This window comes from Ambystoma mexicanum, chromosome 6p, assembly GCF_040938575.1.
Source record: "Ambystoma mexicanum isolate Mex_15411 chromosome 6p, UKY_AmexF1_1, whole genome shotgun sequence".
Lineage (NCBI taxonomy): Eukaryota > Metazoa > Chordata > Amphibia > Caudata > Ambystomatidae > Ambystoma > Ambystoma mexicanum.
This window is the reverse complement of record NC_090935.1, coordinates 1219872966-1219893713: the sequence shown is the minus strand read 5'-3', so window position 1 is coordinate 1219893713 and position 20748 is coordinate 1219872966. Positions and strand designations below refer to the sequence as shown.

At 45.5% G+C, this 20748-nt stretch overlaps 1 protein-coding gene across 1 annotated transcript in view; it reads right to left on the bottom strand.

Annotated features, from left to right (window-relative positions):
• The window catches only part of RASEF (RAS and EF-hand domain containing), a 706663-nt gene that overhangs the window by 125218 nt on the left and 560697 nt on the right, over positions 1 to 20748 (bottom strand). The window contains exons 13-14 of the mRNA XM_069625884.1: positions 17733 to 17814; positions 4346 to 4460 (exon numbers count right to left, since the gene is read on the bottom strand). Of these exons, the coding sequence (XP_069481985.1) occupies positions 4346 to 4460; positions 17733 to 17814 (197 nt within the window). The remainder of the gene's footprint in view (positions 1 to 4345; positions 4461 to 17732; positions 17815 to 20748) is intronic.

The following is a 20748-nucleotide window of genomic DNA, read 5'->3' as shown; positions in this document are numbered from 1 at the left end:
TTGTAGATGGATTAGTAATGATTTAGTAACGCCTACATACCAAGCATAGTGAGCTACATTGAACGTGCAGGCATCAAAGGGATTGAAGGTTACACTAATGGCTTGCAAAAGCAGGGCAGAAGCCCAAGTTTAGTAGCTAATATAGAGACCTGTATTTGAGTGCTTAAAGCATTATAGCATCTAGGATGACCAGCCTTATAGTATTATGACACTAGATAGCTAGCAGAGTGCAGGTCCGGTAAAGCTTGCTCACTAGAGGTTAATGCAATGTATACTGCTTCAGCTTCCACTTAAATATTCTTTCTTTGCAACCATGGCACTGCCAGCCACCCTAAACAGGCCCTCATTTGCATGAGAAGAAACGGCACGACCTTGCACGTACTGATAAGAGACATTCCTGAATTTGCAGATGGGCTCTGAGGGAGGAGGAAAGAGCACCTTGGAGAGTTATCAAGCTGAGGTTTTTTTTCATCAGTAAACATGTTTTGCACTGAGAAAGTTCTAGAATATTGCATCACGCTGACTGACAGCATGAAGGTACAAGAATGCATACACACATGACCCGGGGGAGATTCTTCGTGGACTCGGATCGTGCACGCGTGCCCACAGCTTGATGTGCCCCTGCGGCTCCTTGTGGCGTTGTCATCTTAATGGCTGACTGAAGAATGGGAAACAGTTCATTTAAGATGATCAGGGTCCCCCAGCATTAGATACAAGGAACGTGAGGCTGTGTACTAAGTATTTGTGGTTTCTCTAACTTGCATTTATATTATTCCCAATTGCTGCTAAAATTACTGTCTTTTCTTATATTTTGTTTTCTTTCAAATAAATGCAAAGTTTATGCTGAAAGTGTCATCTCTCCAGTTGTGTGTTCATGGCTGTCGCACAGAGTCGAACATGTTAGTGGGAAGTGTGCTATAGTGTGTGGGCTGGTCCCAAAATGGTGATTACACCCCTTTCTACTACAATATAAAACATATATATGTTTGGTTGCTGTATTTGTGGGTACAGCTTGATGTTGCAGGAATTCACTGAAGGCTGCCACTCTATCCTAGTGGGGGGTGTTGGCATAGAGTGATTCAACATGCATTGTGTTGCCAGGATGGTTGCTTATGCAAGAGGCCAATGGTCTGTAGTTTGTTGAGACACTGGATAAAACTCACAAGCCTAACATTATTAAGTATAATTTCAGTAATCCATTCAGTAATGCTCAAGAAATGCTTGGCTTGACAAGGCACCTTTCCCGGATTTTGATTCTATTTCTTCTTGTCCAGTTCTTCCTGACCCCTTGGCATCAGTGTTATCTTCAGAGTCTGCCAACTCATTGGGTCAGCAAAAGGGGTCATCCTGTATAAGCGAAATAAACCCAGCTGATAAACCGGGTGGTGCAATAGGCAACCTAATGTACTTCGCCAATCATATACATCGTTAAGGTTTTTCCAAGACATAAGATCGAGGGATGCTGAAAAGATGGACAAATGTTTGGCAAATATGCTGGGCAGAGCAGGCCGTATGGAAGAGAATGATTCATCCTGCATGGCGACTATGGAACATTGTTCAGGAAATTCTGCAAATTATAAGGATATGGCGGTGCCTGGGAATCAAGGATGGAGTACAGATGAGCTAAGGGCCGAATTTGCAGGGACATGCAACCTCATACATATGTTTCTACCCATGGAGGGTGAAGTACCTTGAAGCAGACTACATTATCCATTGGTCTTCCTACAGTGGACCAAAGTATCTCAAGCAGACTCTTACCCAAGAGACAGAACCAAGATGCAGCCCATGTTAACAGCCCTCAGCCCAACAATACTGATGGGTGTATTAGAGGAATCCATTGGAAATTGCCTAACAGTCGTGCAAAGAAGGTAGTTAGCTGTGTAGACCCTTTAGCGGGTTGATCTGCTGTTTTAAGGGTCTCACTTATGGCAATTAGAATTCATGCACAAGCAAATTGGCCAAAGCACTGTCCGTGGTTCTAGCAGTCAACAATATGTCATTTAAACTTTTTCCCAGTTTGGACATCTTATCTGACTGTATGTTCAGTAAAGGATGTCATGTTTGCTTTTGCTTTACAAACCAGCACTTCCGTACCTGTATCATAAACTGTTGTGGTGGTGCCTTGCTAGTAAAAGGGCATGAGGTGTACGAAGACACTAGGTCTGATATATGCCACCATCATGACATCTAAGATCATGATGTGGAAATCGCCAGAGATACTAGGTCACATGGGGAAAAATTGCACATATCTGCGGCATTGGATTCAAAACATTTAGTATGGATCTGTCTAGAACAGACACTTATCCAGTATACTCCTTCGTTATATTGCTTATCTAAACAAGCTTGTGAAAGGGTGTATGCATGTGATAGGCAGATCCCTCTGACAACTCTGGGGATTAACGGGGATGCGAGAGCAATTGGGGCAGCTCCATCTAGCAAATGAATATTAAGGTCTAGCAGGAATGTGGATGCCAATTAAATTGTGGTTACAAGTGTGCACAAGGGTTTGATTAAATTGTTAAATTGGAATGTAGCTGTTGGATGTCAAAACTGATCACATGGGACTCCATGGGATGGAGACCACGGAAGACACAGCACCGGTTTCCGTCTAACTCTGTGGGCTGGTGCCGTTCCGCCTGCCAGGTCTAACCCTGGGGGGCGGGATGGCACCCGTCTGCAGAGTCGTAGTGTGCCAGTACGGAAACAACAGTGCCCATAGGCACCGTTGTTTCCAGACCGCCAAACTCATAATGCGGCCCATTGTATCATTATGGTAACGATGTAAAATAACTTCACTCAAACACACTGCACTGTGTCAATCATTGGGCACCCTATATATCCATTACAGAGTATCAGTACTTCAATAGTAGAGATGGTTCTATCCCACATGTATAATGCTCACATGCAATATTGTCAAAAGGCACACACTTAGTTAAGTGGTTCTTCTATCAGTTTAGACATCTGTATAACTTTCTGCCCTATGTACCATCCAAGGACCACCCTTCTTTAGAAAATACTCGGGGGTACAGAGTGTCAGAGTATGGAAGTACTGTGCTTCTCAGTCTACATGGATACCACATTCAACATCTAAGGAAAATGCAGGCTCTGTCAAGGGTATACAGTTCTTTTGCCGCAGGATTTTCCGTCGCGGGACTTTTTATCGCCGTTCTTTTATGGAAAAAAAAATCATCGGGGTTAAAAATGAAATAAATATTTGTGGGTGAAAGGGAATTTTTTTTTAAAAAAGGGGGGGATGAGTTTTTTTTGATAAAAAAACGGCGATGAAAAGTCCTGTGGCGAAAAATCCCACGGCAAAATAACGTAGAACCCTGTCAAGGCAGTCTATGTTATGTTTTAATTGTCGAATGAGAACCCAAATCCACAATGGAAAGGAAGCAGCTAGAAATACATGTGTGTCTGCGATCTGTGGGACTTTCCAGAGAGGGGGCAGCAGCACATGGCCTAATGCTATCCTCCTAAAATAATAATTGGGACACATAAAAGAAGACCACTTTTTAGGGGCATAGATGCAGGTCCTCAGGGCACCAAAATGGTTGAGATTAGTATTGCATAGAATGTCCTATCTATGCACACACCCTATGTTGTATTAGTACTACCTACAGCCAGGTAAATGATTTTTGTATTTGCTCGGAAAGGTATTTTAAACAAACATAACAAGGTGTTTTTTAAAAGCATTCATAATATGCAGACGCTAATATTTGAACCATGTGAGGTAGATATAAAGGGGCCGGTTCCCAAAGAGTTGCTATGAATAATTCTAACTTACTCCTGACCCACTCCAGATTTACTCGGAATAAGTCAGAGTTACTCATAACTCCCTTGTGAATCAAATGCCCCTCAGCATAGGTAAATGAATCCGCCACACAACACCCCACACAAAATCACACCTAAAATGAACAGATTTTACTCCACCCTCCTAATTTAATCATCGATGACCTTGTTTACGACAAAGACCTTGAGCGCATGCATGCTCGGGTCATTCGGTGGTGAAGATGTCCTTTCTGAGAAAAGTGGGTTAGTGCTAAGGACGAGTATGCTCGGTCTTGTGGCATAGACTTGATTAGACCTCAGCAGTTAAGGGGTTAAATATGTTTTACGCCGGTATAAACAGTGGTACACAGTACCAAAAAAAAACAAATTGGAGTTCCTACAAAGTTATCATCAAGCACGCTATTGTACAGTGCTCTCTTCAAACTACGTGCCAAGTTAGCCAGAACATTCTGGTACAGTGAACCCTGTCCGCTTGTAGTATAATTCCCTCCATGAAGGTTATACAAGTAATGGATGCACGCCTCCTCTAACATTACATAAAGGAATGCCTTACCGAAATCATATCCACCCATTCCCGCACGTTCAGGAAGCTTTTCTCGCAGGACACGTCATACAGCAAGAGCACCCCGTCTGCTCGTCGGAAGTAGGACTTTGCGATGCTCCGGAATCTTGAAACAAGGAAAATCTATGTTTAAAACTTCATCAACTACACTGCTTCATTACAAATATTAGTAAAATTACAACCTGCGCATTTCCATAATCCAATTCAAACCTGTTGTAGTATGTGAATTGATTTGATTTATTTATTTATAGAGCGCTTTACACCAAGGTGCTGTAGAGTGGAACAGCATAATACATAACAACATCAACAAAATAACAGTGGAAGCAAAATTACATCATGAATCATTCGACAAAACAGTGAAAAGAGCAATTAACTGAAGGGGAGAGGGGGAATAGGAGAGTGGGATTAGGTAGGGGGGAGGGGTGGTGAAGAGTTGGAAGAGGGAAATGGAAGGGAGAGAGAGGAGGGGTAGGTGTGTCCTCACAGCTAAGGGTGGTCCTTGAAGGACTCAACTTCAACCCATGGTTGATATGGCAACGTAGGCGCCTTATCGCAAGTTTCCCAGCATTACCTGGGCTAATACTGCTAAATTGAATTACTGGTATTGCAAGTGGTAATCGTAATTTAAAGCATCATCTAGAGTTATATTTATCCCCATCCAATTGGACCCCATTGTCTATTTATGGAATTATGGGATAATTCTGACAAGTCATTACTGCCATTGAGAGCAGAGATATTTCCATGTTATTCATAGAGGAACCAAAGTGCTTCGACCAGAAACACTTACAGAGCATAGGTGCAGTAATTGGTGCAATCCTGGACCAGGCGCTGTGCAATAGGAGAATGCGGTTGAAGAAGGAGACCAGCTGGCGGAGTGGAATACAACAATCCATTGACCAGAGATGACACACAGCAGAGTAGAGCAACGGGACAGGATATCCTCAGGTTTCACTTGAACTAAGAAACTGGCAGATTTTTGTCACGATAAAACCCAACATTATGCAGAGAGTTCAAACAGACGGTATTCTGAAAAACCAGATGGTTCATGGTTGCAGCGCGACTCGTACCCTCACTGACCATTCATGTGTGAATGTTCATCCACACTCGGGTAAGGGTGCTCAGCCAATCGGGTGACTGGGAAAGCAGGGGGAATATGTCTTTGACCGCCCGTGCTTTCCCACACATCAGTGCCTGTTCCCAGTGGGCCACCATTTTTGTTCTGCCTATGCACCCACCCTAAACCCTCTTACTCTCTGCCTTGCCTCCTGCCGGCCCTCAGCACATGCGACTTCCCACCATCCCCACCACACTGACTTACCTGCTGGCCTGGGGTTTTCTCCTCCAGCTACCGCGTTCCCTTGCTATCTGAAACCCACATTGAAATAGAAAAGGGACACGAAAATACACGAGAAGTTCATCTCCCATCAACGATACTTTTTAACTATTCACACCCCAGAGGGAGCTTGGTGTGTCAATAACTGTCTTCCATTGTTGATGGGCATTCAGGTTCGACAATAGCCCTGAGCCCTCGCCAGGGCATTCAGGTTCGATAATAGCCCTGAGCCCTCGCCAAGGCTCTGACTTCACTCGGGATGAACTTGGCTCGGGCTGAGGGGTCTTTACAAGCCACATATGCCCCCAAAAGTGGTGGTGATTGCTATATGCTTCATTCCGATGCTGTGCTTACTGCAGTGTTCAGTGGGGCTGCTGTATTCATGGGTTCCAGGTCACTCCAAAGTCGGATATAGATGAGTACCCACAGGGACATCTTAAGCGTTTTATGGCTGAAACGGCAGTGATCAAAATAAGCTTGGGAACCCTCTTGAAGTCTCCTGACTACCTTCATCCATGCTGAATTCACAATAATGTCAAGGGCAACATTAGCAGTCCACGACCAGGGTACGTGCTCCAACATAGGGACAGGACAGATTTTAAGAGTAACGAGGAGGGAGGAATAGTCCCTGTAGTATACAGGACAGTAGCACTCTAAGAAAATTGCACATACATGTTACGCTCACCTGGCTCCCAGAGGGGAGTCGATCTGAACTGGACAGCTGCGGTCTCCACCAATGTGACGCGTAGTGCCGAGATGATGGACTGGACTGGCCCAACTAGCTTCGTTTGCTTGGCACGCAGGAATATTCTTCTGCAAATGGAGGAAGGGAATTAACCACCTGTGGAGTTGAGCGTTACCCCCCCCACTCCCGCTGTTCTCCCCACTGATCACCTTTGATGTCCCCTCTTATAGTCTCACCTGATGGTTTGGAAAGATGAGCTCCCCATTCTGCATTGAGCGCAGGGGCGCCTAGATAACCAGTTGCTTCACTGGCTCGAAGGAATTGGTGAGTTCCAGAACAATATTGACTCTGAGATTCACGGCAAGACGCCGTAAGTATGTAGTTCGTAAGAGTTCAAATGTCTGACTTTCACTCTTGTCCGATTCCTTGCAGGTTACAGCTTGACCCTAGCGAAGAGTTCCTCGTGGCAACCGGTAATATTCAGGTAAGGATTTGTATTATCCAACACAGTTCGATAAAATAATGTCAATATGAAACCTGTTGCTTTCTCCCTTATTCAGGCGCTGAGAGAAAGTATGAAGTCTCGGGGAATAATGCCTCTGGCGGTAAAATCAGGTAAGTCTATTGTGGTGAGGAGGTTTCCCCTTGTTTGTCCCTTTGTTTCACCTTGCTGTCCTTTTGTTTCCCCTTAGGGGCAGGGGTTCGGCGAGGATGCAGTGGAAGCTGCGCTGACTCGTGAAGAGGAATAGTACCCCCGGTGCATAAAACAACTTCTTTCTTCCAGCTCGAAGGCGCGATGGATGGGGAATTCAGGTAAGGATCAAAGGTATTGCTCTTGTTCTAACCTTTTCTCCTTCTTTCTCCCTTTTTCTAGGAGCTCCAGACTCGAGGCGGGCATGGCAGCAGACTGGATGCAGACTTGCAGGCACGGTGAGCGTTACGCTGCTGGATGCAGAATAACGCGAAGCATGTGCTGCTCTTCGGGCGTGGTTTAAATAGCGCCCAAAGTAGTCCCAGGTAACTATTCCTCCCCAGCCCCACCCGAGTAAAAAAATAGTCCCTAGGTAAAGTAGTCCCTTCCAAGCCTCTTTTGGCTTGGAGCTCTTGCAGCATGGTCTGCATCAGGTGAGTTTGCAGCATGTTCTGCATCAGGTAAGTTTTAATCTATGAGCCTGGCGCCTATTGCGCCAGGACTGCACCCAAATAGCCCCTACCAGGGGTTGTTGGGCTTGCTTAGAATAACTTGATGCCTGCTTCTGGGTTGCTGGACTAGGTCTGGGTCCCCGGGGGTAGGCATCATGACAGCACTCCCCCCCAAAGCCCCTCCTAAAGTTGTTCTTCCCTGTGGTTTCGGTTTGTCTGGGAAATTTCGGTCGAATATTTTCACCAATCGGGGTACATGAATGTGGTCACTAGGTTCCCAGGACCTTTCCTGTGGTCCGTAATCTTTCCAGTCGATTAAATAAAAAAGTTTTGACTTTATCAGCTTGGAGTCCAGGATGTTCTTAACTTCAAATTCGGGTTCCCCGTCAACAAGGATGAAGTCTGGTGGCTTGGTTAGTCTTGTCCCTGGTTGCACTGGCTTCAAAAGTGACACATGAAAGACGGGGTGAATTTGCATATTAGCAGGTAAGTCCAACTTGACAGCCACCGGGTTGATAATGGCCTTAATAGAGTAAGGTCCCAAATATCTGGGGTTAAAGGTCCGTGTTCCCTTTAGAGGTATATGTTTTGTGGCTAACCATAATTGGTCCCCTATCAGCATCTTTCTTGTATTTTTCTTTCGCCTTTTTTAAATGTGCAGTTGCTTCATTAAAGGCTTGTGTAATCGTAGCGTGCAGATGGTCCACTGCAGGCATTTCTAAGTATTGGGGTGAGTCAAGGTCTGAGGCTCGAGTATGGTGCCCATATAAGGTATAAAAGGGGCTTTGTCCAGTTCCAGAATGTACTGAATGATTGTATGCACATTCGGCGATCCAAAGAATGTCTTTCCAATTACTCTTAGTCTGATGTAACATACAACGCAGGTATTGTTCGAGAGTCTGGTTGGTCCTCTCCGTTTGACCATCGGTTTGGGGGTGGTGACTGGTCGATAACCTCACATCGATTTGCGCCAATTGACAACATTTTTTCGAAAAATGTGAAATGAATTGACTGCCCCGGTCAGAGACCAATACGGACGGAAATCGGTGTATGCGAACAATGTTTTCGAGGAACTCCTTGGCCAGGATTGAAGCTGAAGGTAATCCCTTTAAAGGAATAAAGTGGGCCATCTTGGAGAAAAGATCCACCCTAACTAGAATGGTGTTAAATCCATTGCATGGGGGTAGATCAGTAAAAAAGTCTAACGATAAGGTGTGCCATGGTGTAGGCGGAATGTCTAAAGGTTGTAAGAGTCCAGCTGGTTTTTTCTTTTGACTTTTGTTTTGGGAGCAAATGACACAAGACATCACAAAATGATTTAATATCCTTTCACCAGGTGGGCCACCAGAATTGTCTCTTAATTTTAGCTTCAGTTTTTGCAATACCTGGGTGCCCCTCCATTAGGGTATCATGATAACGGGAAATGACTAGCTCTTGTAGTTCCTTATGTGGCAGAAATAGCCGCCCTTGGTAATAAGGCAGGTCATTGGTGACAGAGTAGTCCGGGCCTTTCTTTACCCAGTCCTGCAGGGCTGTAGGATCAAAGAGTTGTTGGATCTTTACCTGAATGTCCTCTAGTGTCTGTAGAGTAGTCATGCCAAGAATCCTTTGTTCGGAAATTATAGGTACTGGTTCTGGGTTCACTTCTGCCTCTCCCATCCCTATTCGTGATAAGGCGTCTGCTTTACCATTCTTACAACCTGGTCGATAGGTTATCACGAAATCGAACTCGGCAAAGAACAATGCCCATCGGAGTTGGTGTGACGATTGGGCCTTGGCTGTCTTTAAATACTGTAAGTTCCGGTGATCGGTGATCACAGTAATGGTATGCCTGGCACCGAGAAGATAGTGCCGCCAAGCCTTGAAGGCGGATTTAATGGCTAATAACTCCTTGTCGGTAACCGCATAGTTTAACTCGGGTGCCGAGAACTTTCTGGACCAAAATGCTACTGGGTGAAGCTGGCCAGTTTCAGGGTCCTTTTGGGACAGGACAGCTCCCATGGCTAGACTGGATGCATCAGTTTCCACTATGTATGGACGTTCAGGGCGCCGGTGCTTTAATACAGGTGCAGACGTGAATTTCGCTTTCAGCTCTTGGAAGGCATTTTCAGCTTCTTCAGTCCAAATAAAGCGTTTATTTTTTCGCAAGAGTGCTGTTATGGGATGTACAACATATGAAGAATCCGGGATGAATCTGCGGTAGAAATTGGCAAAGGCGAGCATGCTTTGTACTCCTTTAACTGAACTTGGTGATGGCAATTAAGGATTGCATTCACCTTTTGTGAGTCCATTCGGACTCCTCTTGGGGTCAGGATAAACCCAAGGAATTCAACTTCTGTGGCATGAAAAATGCATTTTTCCAGTTTTGCATATAGTTTGTGCTGGCGCAATTGCTCATGGACTGCTTGGACGTGCTTCACATGGTCAGATTCTGAAGAGGAGTATACTAGAATATCATCGATATATACGACAACACAAACGTCAATGAGTTCACTAAGGACATCGTTCATGAAGTATTGGAAGGCTGCTGGTGCATTGCACAACCCGAAAGGCATCACCTGGTATTCGAATAACCCATACTTAGTGCGAAAAGCAGTCTTCCATTCGTCGCCCTCTTTTACACGTACCAGATGGTATGCCCCCCGGAGATCTAACTTAGTGTATATGCAAGCGTCCTTCACTTGGTCTAGTAGTTCAGGGATCAGAGGCAATGGATATCGGTTCTTAACAGTTATCTGGTTCAATGCGCGGTAGTCTATGCACGTTCTGAGGTCACCTTCCTTTTTGGGCACGAAGAACAAAGCTGAAGATGCAGGGGACTTGGATGGGCGAATGAAGCCATTAGCAAGGTACTGGTCTAAGTATTGTCGTAGGTGAAGGTTCTCAGGTTCCGTAAGGGCGTAGATCCTGCTACAAGGGGGTTATGCACTGGGTATGAGATTTATTTGACAATCGTACAATCTGTGAGGTGGTAAGGTGTTTGCCTGTTCTTTTTGGAAGACATCCTGGAATTCTTGGTATTCTGGAGGTAGTTGCACGACTACTGTGGTTACTGTGGCCAGGCCTGCGTTCAGATTTTTCTTTGGGTAACAGGTTTGTGTACAATCCGGGAAGGTTATTCTCTTCTCTCGCCAATCAATACAAAGATTATTTGTTTCCAACCAAGGTATCCCCAGCATTATTTGGAACTGTGGGGCTTTAATTAGATCAAACACAATAGTCTCTTGATGCCCATCCTGACCCAATAGTGTCATCTCTGCGGTGGAATGAGTTACAGGCCCAGAGGCAATTTCAGTTCCATTGACTGTGGTGATGACATCTGAAGTGGTTTTTTGGCAGAGAGGTAGATTCAGCCTGGAAGCCAATTCGTAGTCCACATAGTTTCCTATGGCCCCGCTATCAATGTATGCCCTTACTGCGTGCATACGCGATGGCTGCCTTGGATCTACGAGGACCATTGGTATGATGAAATGTGACATCTGAGTATCCTTCTTCAAGCTCGGCAAGTGGACCTCTACGCTTGTCGGGCGTGGTCGTTTCCCTGAGTCTGACTCCATATGGCTTTTATCAGCAGCTCCTACCACCTTCTTGGGTGGTTTTACAGGGCAATCCTGTAGAAAATGCCCAGAAGTTCCACAATATAGACATAATTGCATCTGCCGTCTCCTTTCTCTTTCCTTCTGGGTTAAGGGTCCTTTAACTCCTCCGATTTGCATGGGTTCTGAAGCATCTGCTCCTTTGGGGTTAGCGTGGATTTTGACCAACACCTGATCCTCAAACTTGGCTCGATCAACCTTTCTGTTCTGAAGTCTCTGATCTAACTGGACCACTAAATCTATATCTTCAGCGCAGTCTTGAGGTGGGTTCACGACTTGAGCCAAGACATCCTTGAGTTCTCCTTGAGGCCCTCGATGAAATAACGTGATTCGTTTTACCTCAGGCCATTCTGTTTCCACTATCAACCTATTAAAGGTCACGATGTAGGATAGAAGGTCCTATTTACCCTGTCGTATGGACAAAAGTTTGTTATCCAGGACCTGTCCTTGGGAGTGCTGGGCAAATAGTCTTTCCATGCTCATTTAAAAGCCCTGAAAATCCTGAAGAATTGGGTCATCCTGAGTAACTAGAGGAATTGACCAATCAGCTGCACTGCCGCTGAGATATGACAATACAAAGGCTACCTTGGCTTGATCGTTTGGGAAGGCTCCAGGTCTGCATAAAAGGTGCAATGGCATTGGTTCATAAACACGGCAAACCTTTTGGGATCTCCGGCAAAGCGTTCGGGCGGAGCTAATGGAATATTTCCTGCTAGGTTTATTTGCACAGGGTTACTCGATGACACAGGAGCTGGATTTCCCCTGGGACCTGGTAGTGGTGCTTGTCCAGCCTGGCTTTGCAGTAGTTGCCTAGCAAGGTCATCAGGTTGCTCCTGTGACAAAATCAGTTCTCTCCTAAGGGCATTGGTTTCTTGACTGGCGGAATGCACTTCAGCCCTCAGTTCCCCTAGTAAATGGCCAATTGGTCAGTTTCTGAGGTTTCCATAATGCCCGGGTGGGAATTTGTGGGTAGGCTTTGCGTTCTGTTACGCTCACCTGGCTCCCACAGGGGCGTCGATCTGAACTGGACAGCTGCGGTCTCCACCAATGTGACGCGTAGTGCCAAGATGACGGACTGGACTGGCCCACCTAGCTTTGTTTGCTTGGCCCGTAGGAATATTCTTCTGCAAATGGAGAAAGGGAATTAACCACCCATGGAGTTGAGCGTCAACCCCCCCCACTCCCGCTGTTCTCCCCACTGAACACCTTTGATGTCCCCTCTTATAGTCCCACCTGATGGTTTGGAAAGATGAGCTCTCCATCCTGCATTGAGCGCAGGGGTGCGTAGATAACCAGTTGCTTCACTGGCTCGAAGGAATTGGTGAGTTCCAGAACAATATTGACTCTGAGATTCCCGGCAAGACGCCGTAAGTATGTAGTTCGTAAGAGTTCAAATGTCTGACTTTCACTCTTGTCCGATTCCTTGCAGGTTGCAGCTTGACCCTAGTGAAGAGTCCCTCGTGGCAACCGGTAATATTCAGGTAAGGATTTGTATTATCCAACACAGTTCGATAAAATAATGTCAATATGAAACCTGTTGCTTTCTCTCTTATTCAGGCGCTGAGAGAAAGTATGACGTCTCGGGGAATAATGCCTCCGGTGGTAAAATCAGGTAAGTCTATTGTGGTGAGGAGGTTTCCCCTTGTTTGTCCCTTTGTTTCACCTTGCTGTCCTTTTGTTTCCCCTTAGGGGCAGGGGTTCGGCGAGGATGCAGTGGAAGCTGCGCCAACCCGTGAAGAGGAATAGTACTCCCGGTGGTAAAATCAGGTAAGTCTATGGGGGGTAACTAATATTGCCTCTGTGTATTCCCTTGGCTCACCTTGCTGTTCTTGTCTTCCCCTTAGGTGCCGGAGTGCGGCGGGAACTTGCAGAAGGATGCGGTGGAATGTGAAGATGCTGCGAAGGCCGGTGAGTTCAGCACGGCGCTGCAGCAGGCGAGGCGACGCGCATAAAATAACTTCTTTCTTCCAGCTCGAAGGCGCGATGGATCGGGAATTCGGTAAGGATCAAAGGTATTGCTCTTGTTCTAACCTTTTCTCCTTCTTTCTCCCCTTTTCTAGGAGCTCCAGACTCGAGGCGGGTGTGGCAGAAGACTGGATGCAGACTTGCAGGCATGGTGAGCGTTACGCTGCTGGATGCAGAATAACGTGAAGCGTGTGCTGCTCTTTGGGCGTGGTTTAAATAGCCCCCAAAGTAGTCCCAGGTAAGTATTCCTCCCCAGCCCCACCCGAGTAAAAAAATAGTCCCTAGGTAAAGTAGTCCCTTCCAAGCCTCTTTTGGCTTGGAGCTCTTGCAGCATGGTCTGCATCAGGTGAGTTTGCAGTATGGTCTGCTCAGGTAAGTTTTAATCTATGAGCCTGGCGCCTATGGCGCCAGGACTGACTCTCTATATGAGCCTGGCGCCATTGGCACCAAGACTGCACCCAAATAGCCCCTAGCAGGGGTTGTTGGGCTTACTTAGAATAACTTGATGCCTGCTTCGGGGGTTGCTGGACTTGGTCTGGGTGCCCGAGGGTAGGCATCATGACAATACATCAGAAATGATACAGAACTCCGAATCGCAGTCTCACCAAATGTGCACGTGTTCAAGCATGGATACAGGGGCAGATTGGAAACACTGAAAAGGTACATATAACAAACCATAGATAAAGGGTATGGATTGGAAGCTATGAGGGCGGTGCACATATCCGACCATAGACTGAGAATGAAAGAGGGCCAGGGTTTTGGTGTTGCCATGAGTGAGCCAAGAATCAAATGATTTTGTGGTGTGTAATATATACATGGCTTCTGTTATTACATATAAAGCCAGGCTGAAACCATTTAATCCATGAGAGAGAGTTTATTGAAGAGTGGACTACCTTATTGCTCTTAAGGACAGACAATACTGAAATGTTTAGTGACTTGCAGGGTTGACAGGCTGGACTATGTGGTTAAATAATGTGCATGTCTAGCACACTTTCGAGAAGTGGTTAAGATGGGATTTGAAGCGAGTCTGCAATTTTTAGCTCTTAACCCCATTGATTCTTAATACTTATTTGTGAATTTTTGACTTTCAATAACCAAAATATTACCCTGTTTTGTAAACTTGACTTGACAATTATAACATCAAATGATAAACCAACCTGACAATATTTGTTTTTAATCCTTATAGAAATATGTTATGCAAAAGGAGTATGATTGTGGTTTTAGTTTCTGCCTCATAAACAGAAGTCTACAAGTACAATTATCCTAACTGACATGTGACTGAGTTCTACTACTGTATTTAAAGATTTAAATACACCTACAAAGAAACTGTGATCACATCAGCTGCTTATAATTTCATTTGACAAAGGTTTGAAGTTGTTTATTCATTGTGTGAAGAAGAACATATGAAATAAAAAAATAACAAAATGAACGTTTTTGTTTCAGGTAAGCTGACCTGAAAATAATCTCACCGGAGGGCTGTGCAATTAGGTCATCTCTTGCTGGTATATGGCCCCTTCCAGTGAAATAGCCTTCATGAAAGAAAGAACGTACAATGGGCAAAAGAATCCTACCAGAAGGTGAAAAGTGAAACCTTTTCAATGAAGACAGCCCATCACTATACAGCGAGATAAAATGTCCTTTCAGTATCCTAGCAAAGTCTGATGGCAAAGTCAGGATATGAGCTTTGACACATTAGTTCCACTGCCTCCAACAAAAAGATGGCTTTTCCATTTCCATGGAGGCTTCGGGTGGGAGGAGCGCCGGTACTGGAGCACAAATCTCTGTTCCAGCAAGTAAGTGAGGGCGGTGTGGGGGAAGGGTGTGTTTTGTCTTGGGGGTGGGGAAGAGGATGAGGAGGTGGGGAGGCAACAGGTAGAGGCTCTCTGAACCGCCCCCACATTAAAAAAAGATGGCACCAACCGGGAAGGGCCTCAGGTAGCTGGAAACAGTGGGTTTTACACTGTGTATTCAAGGCCACTGTTCCAGTCACCTGATTGACTGGGCACCCTTACCAGGGTGCGAACATTCCATTATGCTCTTTATTAGTGGCTATTCTGGCCAGTTATTACTTCACCTACTTGGAGGCACTGAGCTCTATCCCTGCACCATACCGATGGTCCATTTGTGTTTATACATAGCACTTTTCTGCAGGTACATTGTTTGGTAGCAGAGTAGGTGATATACAATTACCAAAAAGAATATATAAACGAACTCCAAACAAAACTAGCTTCTCAAAAAGAGAGGAGTCCCTTTTCTATGTTCATTGTGTTGGGCAGAGGAAAGGGGCCTGCTAGGGAGCAGATGTTGCTATATCAGACGAAAGTGCGGTCCAGGGAACTGGGTATGCATGTAGCATCTGTCCAGTTTGGGGGGGGGGGGTGGTACATTCACGGTGTGGGTGAATGGGGGCAAAAATAAGTGGCCTTCTGTGTGAGAGACACAGTGGCCGGCATCGCACATGGGCTTTCATCGTACCATGATGCCTGCATACCACCTGATTTTCTGGTGCCTCGCCTTTAGCTACTAAAAGCATTTTACCCATCATGTGACTCACAAGTATGCACGCACAGTTCGGGAGGTACAACAATGCTTCACCCTGCCTGTATATTTAGGGGTGTGCTTCTCATTAGGGGCCCTACGCTTCAAATGCTCTCATTTGTGAAGCTTGGCCCACCAACAGATGCTAAACGGCAATTTGAGGCCAAATATGTTATCGGTGTTCTCCCCGAGGAGGTAATATGAGGTTCTTTCTACCCAGTCAAACCAGATGACAAGTGACAAGGTAAGCGATTGCAAGTGGGGTACGTGCATAACAGTCATCGGTGTGCTGTTGCCCTTGCAAAAGCTGACAGACATTTCGAAATAGTAAACTGTAACAAGAAACAGAATATTGAAATGCCTGATATGATATGTTATTTATAACGCGCTTAATACCCAGACAGTTCTAAGTGCGGAATCAGGAATCGAACCTGTGTTGCAGCATGTCGTCTTGCTTTCAAGGCGAGCACGTTACCCCTGGGCTATCCTCTCGAAGTTTCATGTTTTGTGCTGCAAAGAACGAATAGGGGTTTAAACTGCTTGGGGAGTCTGGAAATATCACACCAAGTAGGCTGTTCAACTTTTCAGATCGTGTGTAGAGGACCTAATAATACATAAGTGTTTTAAAAAAAATTTTGTGCAAAATGTGAACTCTGGTAAAACTGGAAGATCCACATCTAATAACACGCTTAGTTCATAGTTTTCCCATGTTAGGCACACTAAAAATATAAGGCATGAATAATCAATACCACTTCAGTACTGATTATTCTAATATTGGATGCAAATTGTGCCCAATTTGGGCGAAGCGGTATCTTCCATGAAAGAACTTGGTTGCAAGTTTGATTTGATAAAATGCTGCTTGATACAAAAGGCTACTTTTGATTGCACATCGTGAATCCAATCCAGCGAGATCAAAGAACCAATGGCGATACAGGTTACGGTATATTTTGACCAATATAAATGAACCAATTTTTCCATATACGTGAATTCATTGCGGTTGAAATGTCCGTGTCCTTTGGGTAACATGCAACAAAGTCGGCCAGAAGAATGCTGGTGGCTGGCATGTTGACATCGAGGACGGTGGGCCTGGCATGAGTGTGGGCAGGGGCACCGCAGCAAGATGAGGCAGAAGGCAGGGTAAGAGCACAGCAGAGGATGTGCAGAGAAGGGGAGCAATGAGGGAGAAGAATTGCTGTGGCCCAGAGATTTGAGGTAGGAGGCAGCAAGGGGCGTGTCAGGGGTCCATCCACCTGGAAAAGACACATGGAGAATGTGGGGATGGTGCACGAGATGGGGTACTTTTGTGGGGATTGAAGGAAACCCTCAGATAAGACACTGAAGCCCTGATTCATGGAATTATTTGCGCGTAAAACATGGATTTGCGTGCCATTCTGCCTGCAAATCCCAGTTTGATGAATGGGGATTTGCAGGCAGAATGGCACGCAAATCCATGTTTTACGCACAAATAATTCCATGAATCAGGGCCTGAGAGTGTGTGGAGAGGGAGGGAGCAGTTCGATGTTGTAGGGAGGTTCAGGATGTTTTCTTATGGTATACTTACCCAGTGTGATATTCCTGGCCACGCACAGAGTTGCCTTGTACATTTGGGTGTCAGGACTCCAGAGCCAGAGACTGCCCTCTTGTTTCTACGCTAGGTGAACGATTTCCAGTTTCATTAAAATGCATAGTTGCATCTTTCACCTCGTACAGTGTGCATCGTGCCCCTGCAGCAGCATGATCATGTGCATTGTGCATGCATGGTGGACCAGGCTGGCACGGAGTGTGGCACGGCGTGTGCTTTTGTCGCCGAGCTTTGGGGACGTGGGGGTCTCTCAGCATGGCTTGCAGGGGGGAGCACAATTTCTGTTACGCAACTGCTTTTAAGCACCATTTATGGCAGTAGGGTATGACTTAACGTCAATAAATAAATAAAAAAATAAACAACATTACTGTGATTAGTTAGTGAGCACTGCATTGAACGTGAAGACAAACCTGCTCTTGTGGGAAACATTTAATTTCTTGAGCAGTGGCTTTTGTAGTAGTAATACATATTGATAGGGTGAACGGTTGTGTCTTCTATACATTTTCCACATATGTAGTATTTGAAATGATACTTACCTCTCTTGCCCTGCAGTGTCCCATAGCTGCAGCACTGTAGGATCTCCATCAACAACCAACGTTTTCATGTGAAAATCAACTCCTGTAAAGGGGAACATAAAATACAATTAACCATGCCCTGGCGATTGCACGCTACATTATGCATAGAATTGTAAGCACATCTTGGACCATTTATAAAAAAAAACAGCTATAAAACAGCCAGCACAGTCAGTGCCTCTTTAGCACGAGCTATGAAGAGAAGTACCTGGACAAGGTGTAACTTAAATTCTGGTCCACACAGGGTTGTGCCAGATAGAATCGAGGTATGCAGACATTTGACTGGACACATGCAGGCCAAAGCTTTTCCCAAAGAATGATGTGAAGAAACAATGTGGTGCGAACATCGGGGGCGTGCAATGCAAACATGTGGCAAGTAGAATACATTGACAGTAAACCTGTAAGAATATGGCACCCCCTAAGAGGCCATATGTGTTGCCGATAACCAACTGTTCTCATGAGGATAGGCTGCTCCCTGAAATCTGCACGCCAGCGATTCATACCTGCACTGGTATAAGAACACGGTAAGGCTAGAATATGAATTGAACCTGCAAAATACTGGTGCCAGAAATAACCCTAGAAGATGCGTGGAGAATAACGTGCTCCTAAAATAGAGACTAAGGGCCTCATTATGAGTCTGTTGCTGCAGTGAAAAGTACAAATATGAAAGCTTTTACCAAACCGCCATACTCAGGGTTTCAAAATTAAACTCTCTACAAACTGCCTGGGTTTGGGTGGAGGACATTTCCCCCAGATAAATCCCTCACTGCAACCACTAATACCACATGCGGTAATTACTGCATATAGTAATTACAGATCGCTGTGGAGTACTATGGGACTCCGAAAAGGGCAATAACTGAGGGGTCTACATGACTCTAAATCATGCAGACCCTTCCCGTTACCACATGCATTCCACATGCGGTAGCAGTATTACTGCAGGTGATACTACCAAACTCTAAATGAGGATCTGTATCCTCATGATCCTGGGTGGTGGTATACCACCTTGAAGGGCATCTGTTCTCTGAACAGCAGAGGGGGTGGCAATCCGGTGGACACAAGCGTCGTGGTGGCTGACCTTACTGAGCATGACCGAGTAGAAGTCGCACTCTTAGTGGGTTCCCAAAACATCAGGGAAATGGAAGGTTTTGACCCTGAAGATTGGAAGATATCCCTGTGGCTTGTAATATAAGTTTGTAGAAGGCTAGATGAATGACGGAAGTAAACACATGATGTGCAAGGATGGCAAGGAAATGTGTGGGCGCGTTATGCACCTCCCTTTTTCAAAACTGAGAAAAGGAAATTGGACAATCTGTGTAAAAGGTTGAAGAATAGAACATGCGCAAATGGCATCTTGTGTAACTCTAAGGACATATCATAAACTAAATCACATCCTAACACAGTATAGGGGAAACCATCAAATACACCTGAACGAGGAGTCAAGTGGCTGGTGCCTTTCCAATATGGCTAAGCAGGGAGGGCATCACCGGCCTACATGCACAATTAATGATATTGAAAGGCAAGTGGTACACGCAGCACCATAATGGGACAGTATGCGATGTTTTCTTAAGGTTTCCTGTCCAGCCCACATTTTGACGCAGTGGCTTTCAGGCATGGAGTGAAATGTAACCAAAGTAACACTGAGCTGAGGGCGTTACAGAGGACAAGCATACATTGCCAGTCATTCCCTGAAGAAGAGGGGATCCTCTGTTGCGTCCCATTGGCCCTGTGTTCTAGAATGTTGATCCCTTTATCCAATAAGAAGCAGCCTGTCCATTTGTTTTTGTATGCATAAGTTAAGTGCATTTTTTAAGAAATGTCAAGTGTGTCCCCGGGGACCACCAACGTTAACTAAATGTTAACAATGTGTAGGGCAACACTAAAGAGTAAAACAGCCAGCATTCATATTTACTCTTAGTTGCTCTCTCCATCTTGTGAAGAAATAAATGCCTCTTGAAAATGAGCCTGGCAGGCGGGATTTATTGATGTATTCCTGTGCAATCTGCCTGGTCTTAATGGGGTGCAAAACCAAGGTGGACTCCACAGGGATCCATTCATTTTACGGCTGCATGAAAATCTCATCCAAGCGTAAAACTGAGTACACTGACGAGACGGAGGAGGCCAGCACGGCGGGCATCATAGCTCCACCCCATGCCCCTCCTCCACCTCGTCACTGCATCAAAATGGGGCAGAGAGGGAAAAGAAGGCATACACGCACGACACCTCCCTTGTACGTGTCCATCTCCTGCACTGCCCCATTTAAAAGGAGACTGCTTGGGGTGTTAACAGTTATGCTTGGCTGCCAGAAAGCTGGTGCCCAGGCTGTAGAAGGCCCTTTGTGTCGTGCAAATGGCCATGAAGTGCATTCCGTTTTGCAGATAAGTGTCCTTCTTTTGGGCTCTCAGGCCCTCATTATGACCCTGGCGGTGCACCATGGTGCTATTAGCACCATGGTCCATGCCGGTAACTCACCGACTCTGCCATGGTGGATGGCGGAATTACCGCCCCATTCCAAGGTTGGCGGGCGGTAATTCCCCATTCACCATGGCCCCTTCCCCATTCCCATTTTTGCCCCCATAGGGCATAATGGGAATGGGGAAAGCGCTAATTACGGCACCGTAAATTACGGTGCCGTAATTAGCTCCAAAGTCCCTTTGCGGGTTGGATTTTTAACGCCTGCTAAAAGCAGGCGTTAAACACCAACCCGCAAAGGGACACTTGCAATCAGGCGTTAAGGGTTTAACGGCACCTACGGCGCCGTTAAACCCTTAACGCCTGAGTTGTAATGAGGGCCACTGGGTAAAACCATATAAGTCTTAAGGTGATACCCACTTGCTTAAGGTATAACCAAAACCCAAACAGACATCATGAAACAAAAGTACATTGGGCAATCCTTTCTTTTGATAACGATGATTATGTAGGTGCCAGCGAATATAAGTAGCACTGGTTTCATTTAACTTGATAGCACCTTTATAATAACAAT